Genomic DNA, 6,000 nt, shown 5'->3' with positions numbered 1-6,000 from the left:
AACTAAGAGGTCTTTGCTTTAAGTTTACTGGGATGATACCAGTAAGAATTAACTGAAAAAGTCTTTTAAGTGAGACTGCACCCTCCATGCCTTTGAAAATGCAGCATACCCTTGCGCGGGCCACCAGCTGGAAGTCTTGATGAGTCGAAGGATGACAGCTGTGCTGATACAGGATGAAGTACAACTTATAGAAAATGTAAAAGCGTGTCTATTTCCCAGCATGCATCAGGCCACTGTCCTCCTCGCTTGTCCCTCTCAGGTGTCCCCAGGCACTCACCCACTCACACACTCACACCCTTTTGCTCAGTCCCTCTCTCCCCTTCTTCCACAGGAAATCCAGCAATGGCCCAGGCAGCCCTCCAAGAGGACCAGCCTCTAAGTACAGAACAAAATCAGCATGTTCTCGTCCCAGCTTCCATCATACATTATGCATGCGACAAATTTTGGCAACAGTGAGGCTGAGGTGATGACACAGCTAATCAATAAGAACCCACCACATGAAACCATTTATAGTGGTTACTTTGTTAAGGGCTCAAGTGAAGAAATTGTCTTTGTCAACTTTGGCTTAGAATATCCTTATACAGTTCAGGTACTTTGTCGGGGTCCACTGGTCTAGGTAAAAAATGTGTGAATTTCTGATGCCGTTTAGTCCTGGTTCCTTCTCTTGGAGTCCCATCTTTATTTAATGCAACATAGTAACGCCTTCCAGTGTCCACGTGTTTATATAGGTTCGATGAGTATGTGTTATACCAGTTTTCTTCAAACTGTTCTCTGAATACACACTCTTGGGTTAGTTTGTCCTGTTAAAAACAAACAAACAAACTAATAAATGTGCTGCAAAATTATCTACTGTCCACACTAAAAGCAATATTCTACATTACACAGTCCAAGCTGAATAACTCTTATTCAAAATGCTTAGGACCAGCATTTTTACTTTTTTTTCAGATTTTGGAATATTTGCATGCACATAATAAGATATATTGGGGATGGGGCCTAAGTCTAAACATTTATCAAATACATCTATACACATAGACAATATTTTTTTGTGAAAAGTTTCCCAGTGTGGATTTTTAAATATGTGGTGTCAGGTTGATGCTCCAAAAATTTTGCATTTGGGGACATTGCAGATTTCAGATTTCCAGATTATGGATGCTCAAAGAGAATAACCCTGATGAGAAAATACTGATGTTTTAAATATATTTTAACTTCATCAATGCATTTTACAAAATTTGCTTGACTCTATCAATTTAACAACATTCCAATTTCTTATTCATAATGACTAAAACACAAAGCACTCTAAACATTTCCTAGTAAAACTCTTTCACATGCCAATTATCATACTCAAAAAGGACAACTAACACACAAGGTCATTTCTATTTTTGCTATAGCAACTAGACAGAAACCATCCTGGGAGGCAGCACTTTGCTGAAGCCAAAGGCTCAGACCACCGCCTCATCTCAAGTATATTTTGTATGAAGTCCTTGCTACATGACCAACATTTGTAGCACTACAAATGGCATTAGACATTTTCTGTCCCTTTAGGTGGTCATGTGCATTACTAAGAGTGTTTCAAGCCTCACTGTGAGATGCTTTTTCAAAGTGCAGATTTCTGAGTCCCAGCCCTTTTTTATTCCAATCTAAAAATTCACAAAACAGCCATCTCTAACAAGCTATTGGGAGAATTCTGAAGCATACAATTTTCTGTCTACACTGGAATATAGGGAGTCATCCCTTGGAATCTTTAAGGGTTTGGTTTCAAGACACCTATCCCATAACAAAACCTGATACTGTTCAAGTCCATTATGCAAAATGGTATAATGTTTTGCATAAAATCTATACATATCTACTCATGTACTTTAAGTCATCTCTAAATGACTTACAATGTTTAATACAAATGCTATGCACACAGTTACACTATACTGTTTAGGGACTATTGGCAAGAAAATTATACAAGTTTAATACAAATGTGCCTTTTTTTGATCCATAGTTGGTTGAATCTGTAGATGTACAACCCATGGACAGGGAGAGATGGTTACAATGCTTTTTATCATGACTGAGTCTTTTTTGATGCACAGAAATAAAAACAAGTACTCTGGCCATCCCATTTCCTTGAATTTAGATAGAAGAGTCTCCAAGTTAGAAAGCCACATGCTCAGGTATATAGATGAAGAAGAGCCGGGGATTTAGCTCAGTGGTTCAGTGGCCTGCCTTGCAAGCGCAAGGACCTGAGTTCAATCCCAGGTACAAAAAAAAAAAAAGAAGAAACCTCTACTTCTTCCTACATCCTAGAGCAAAAAAGGTTCCCGTCCTCTTCACTGTCTTCTTCTCCACCTGAGCAGCATGAAAAGTGAGGTCCCCTTTTACCCTACAGCCCAGGGCTCCTATAGCTGTGTCACTCAGGACAAGAGATAACAAACATCACATCCCAAAGCCACAGAAGCTGTCCAGGCAGAAGCAAATGCACTGGAGCTGGCCACTACAGAAATAAGACAATGGGACTGTCTGGCCTTTTGGCTTTTATCACCCACTGAAACTTTTAAAATCAATACTTTCCTAGATGGTACTTTTAAAAAAACAAATACTTAAATTACTTTTAAAAATATTATTGTTGTTCTAGTCCACCCAGTACCTTATACAAATTAAAAAAGATAAATAAATAAAACCCTATCCGCAGGTTCTTCATCCACTGATTCAATGAAGGTTGAAAATAACAGGACTAAAAATTGCATCAGTACTGAACATGTGCAGACCTTTTTTCTTCATTCCCATAACAATCCAGTATAACAACTATGTATCTACAGACTTACATTTCCTTGGGTATTGTTAAGTTTTCTAGAGAAAATCTAGAGAGGATGTGGGATTCTCTGAAAATACTACATTGCTATATACCAGGGACTTGAGCATGAGCAGATTTGGATGTCTGAGGGGGGTCCAGGAACCCATCTCCTATGGATCCTGAGAGAGAACTGTAATCAGTATAAGAGTATTGTATAGTCTTCTCTTCCTGTCATCCAGACTCTGACAACAGACAGCAAATGTCATCTACCACTGAAATAATAAATGCCCTTTTCACATCTGTATAGTTGACAACACAACTTAACATAGTGAATTCATATAAAGCAGTTTGGTAGAATCCATCCATCTCCAACTGTGGAATAAGTCAAGAGAGCAAATGAAAGGAGGAAAGGAGGGAATGTAACAAATCCACAGCCCAGACTGAGGCCATCTTCTCTGTGTCTCTTCCTTAACCCAAAGGTTTACCCATTTAACTTGGCTGCTGAGGGTTCACTCTTCCTCAAAAGTGCTCTTCCCAGTAGCCAAAAGCACTGAGCAGGTTGGTGGTGGTTTCTGTTGCTGAATTATTTTGTTGCACTATTGTTTTTGGTTTTTCTTGATAAGGAATCAAACCCAGGGCCTCACATATGCTAAGCAAGTGTCTTATCAAGGAGCTATACCCTAACCAGATTTTCAATCAACTTTTATCTCACTGTCCAAGTTTTGCTACAGAAGATGAAAGGGGGGAAAAAACTACATAAGGCAAGGCCAAAAATGATGACAGGAAAACTGGGTTCACAGGGACAGTATGAATTAACTGCAGAAAGTGAGCAGTTACCCACAGCCCCACACACAGCTGGAATGTTCCTTTGTGGGGGTGGTCCCAGGAACTCAACCCTGCAAGGCTGGAGGCTGCAGAGTGAGGCAACCCTTCGTCTTCCTGTGCAGGTGATTCTAGAAGAATCTTCCAGGAAATGCAACCCCTCCTGCACTAAGCATGAACACTTCTCTCTCCTCTCTATTATAACCCATGAAATAAAGAGAGTGTGTTAAAGTCATTTATTTTAGTCTTTACTTCCATCTGCATAATAAATAGTCTGCTCACAGGCTTGACTATTCCTAGCTATTCCTAGCTAAAAAGTGCTGATTTTAGTTTGCTGTAATTAAGTAAATTTTCTAAACAAATTATGTACATTTATTTTTTTCATTAATAAAATGGACCAAAGCTTGGAACAGGATGCTGAGTCTTCAGTTCTACAAAGGACAGGAAAAAATTGATTTAAATTATGCTTTCTTTTTCTCAGTAGGAAATCATATTACCTGCCAAACATCTCCAAATTAATCTCTATTTTTAAAATGTAGAACAATTTCTCCTTTTTGTGGAGCCATAAATTAGGCATAGTTTGTATTTCCTTTGCTGGTAAGCATACCTGAGCACAATCGCCTTGCTTGCATCCCAAAGAGCTACAGGGAGCCTCAACAGAAGAGAGCCAGCTCATAGATAGTAAAAAGCCTCTCACTACCTCTTACTCACAGGAGGATATTTATAACAACTTGGTTACCCCTGTAAGTCTCAGAAGCCTCCTCATTTAAAAAGGTAAATACAAAGGCCAGGGATTTAGCTCAGTGGTGCTGCCGCCTGCCTCCTAAGTGCAAGGACCGGAGTTTGATCCCTAGTATCAAAAAAAAAAAAAAAAAAAAAAAAAAAAAAAAAAAAAAAAAAAAAAAAAGGGTGAGTAAAAAAAAAAAAAAAAAAAAAAAAAAAAAAAAAGGTGAGTACAAGTTGGGCATTCCTAATCTAACATCCAAAATGCTCCACATTCCAAAACTTTCAGGACATTGTGGTGGTGCCCAAAGTTTTGGATTTTCAATTAGGTGTGCTTAAAGTCTACATAAATATTCCAAGTTTCGAGAAAAACTCTGAAATCCAAAACACTTCTGGTGTCCAAGCATTTTGAACAAAGGATACTCAACCTGTCACAAGCATCTTAAGACAGGACTGTGATAAAGAGGCAATCATAGGGCAGTGCTGGGCAAGAGGAAGTCCTACTAAACTATAGTGTTGTGGCTGTTACGTTAATATCATAACCTTTTGGGAATGGACTGATTCTAGAAAACCACTTGTATGATTTTCCAGTTAAATACATGGGGCAGGCAGCAAGGCCAAGATGTGAGATGATCTGCCCTAGTATTTTTATTATGATAATGAAGCCACTAAAGTAAGAAACATCCAGGAGCACTATTCAAGCTATGGTGAGTTTAGGACAGGACCCTTTCAAGTTTCCACACTTCATGGGTTAAGTCCTGTGGCTCCTGAAGTCTGGCCCACCTGTGAGGCCCAAACACTGTTTTTAAGGGGCAGCCATCGTGCAGGCCAAGGGTTCGACTTCACAGGCCATGCTCAGAGACGGAAAGTAGCTATTCTTCTCGGGGTGCTTCCTTTTGTCTTTACCCCAAAATACAATTTAAGAAAAATATACTTTTGCAAGAGGAAGAGATAGAATGGGAGAGAAAATAACATGAACAAAATTCTACAGTGACAAATGTATCAGCAACTGAAAACAGAATATGAATTTGTTTTCAGTTTAAGATTCTTATTGTATACTTTTTTTAAAAAAAAAGTATGAATAACTCTTTTTAAAAAGTTAGTAAGCTAAGAAATGGAACCGCCCAGTTTTCACTGCTCAGTGAACACAGCTTTGCACAGAAGGGCTGTATAACCAGTTAAGTGAGATTGTGCTAACATCAAATTGCAAAGTCACTGGAATATTTTAGCCTCTGAAATTATACCAATTATGCCACTCTGATAAGCTTGCATACCATGAAAATTAAAATGAACAATTCAAATCAGGAATTAGTTACTTTCCTATGTCTTGTATATATTTTAAATAACTTTGTCCTCTTACTTGGATTATATCAATGTGTAATTTTTGTTTTAGACAGAGAAGCAAGACATACAGAATTAATACTTTTGAGTATACTCCTGTTCTGAATGATGAACTATTTAGCTGAGGTGAATAGATGTTATATACTTCTATTCCAAAACTATTTTTATTTAAAAAATAAGTAGATGGGTACCAACTGCAACAGCAAAAATATATATCAACCTGTATTCTTACATATGTAAAGGGGGAGTGTCTGCATTCAAATAAACTATACACTCTACAATTATGAAACTGAGATGTTTTAAAATTCACCACATGTTTCCAATGCAGACAGTTTATA

General features: G+C 38.0%; 1 protein-coding gene across 1 annotated transcript in view; it reads right to left on the bottom strand.

The window, feature by feature from the left end:
• The window catches only part of Fgf9 (fibroblast growth factor 9), a 33,432-nt gene continuing 27,432 nt past the window's right edge, over positions 1–6,000 (bottom strand). The window contains exon 3 of the mRNA XM_010607484.2: positions 1–800. Coding sequence (XP_010605786.1) covers positions 555–800 — 246 coding nt within the window. The 3' untranslated portion in view covers positions 1–554. The remainder of the gene's footprint in view (positions 801–6,000) is intronic.

The sequence above is a fragment of the Fukomys damarensis genome, unplaced genomic scaffold (genome assembly GCF_012274545.1).
Source record: "Fukomys damarensis isolate Sample0158 unplaced genomic scaffold, DMR_v1.0_HiC HiC_scaffold_38, whole genome shotgun sequence".
In the NCBI taxonomy this organism is placed as follows: Eukaryota; Metazoa; Chordata; class Mammalia; order Rodentia; family Bathyergidae; genus Fukomys; species Fukomys damarensis.
The sequence above is the reverse complement of the archived record's forward strand: the minus strand, read 5'-3'. Positions and strand labels throughout refer to the sequence as shown.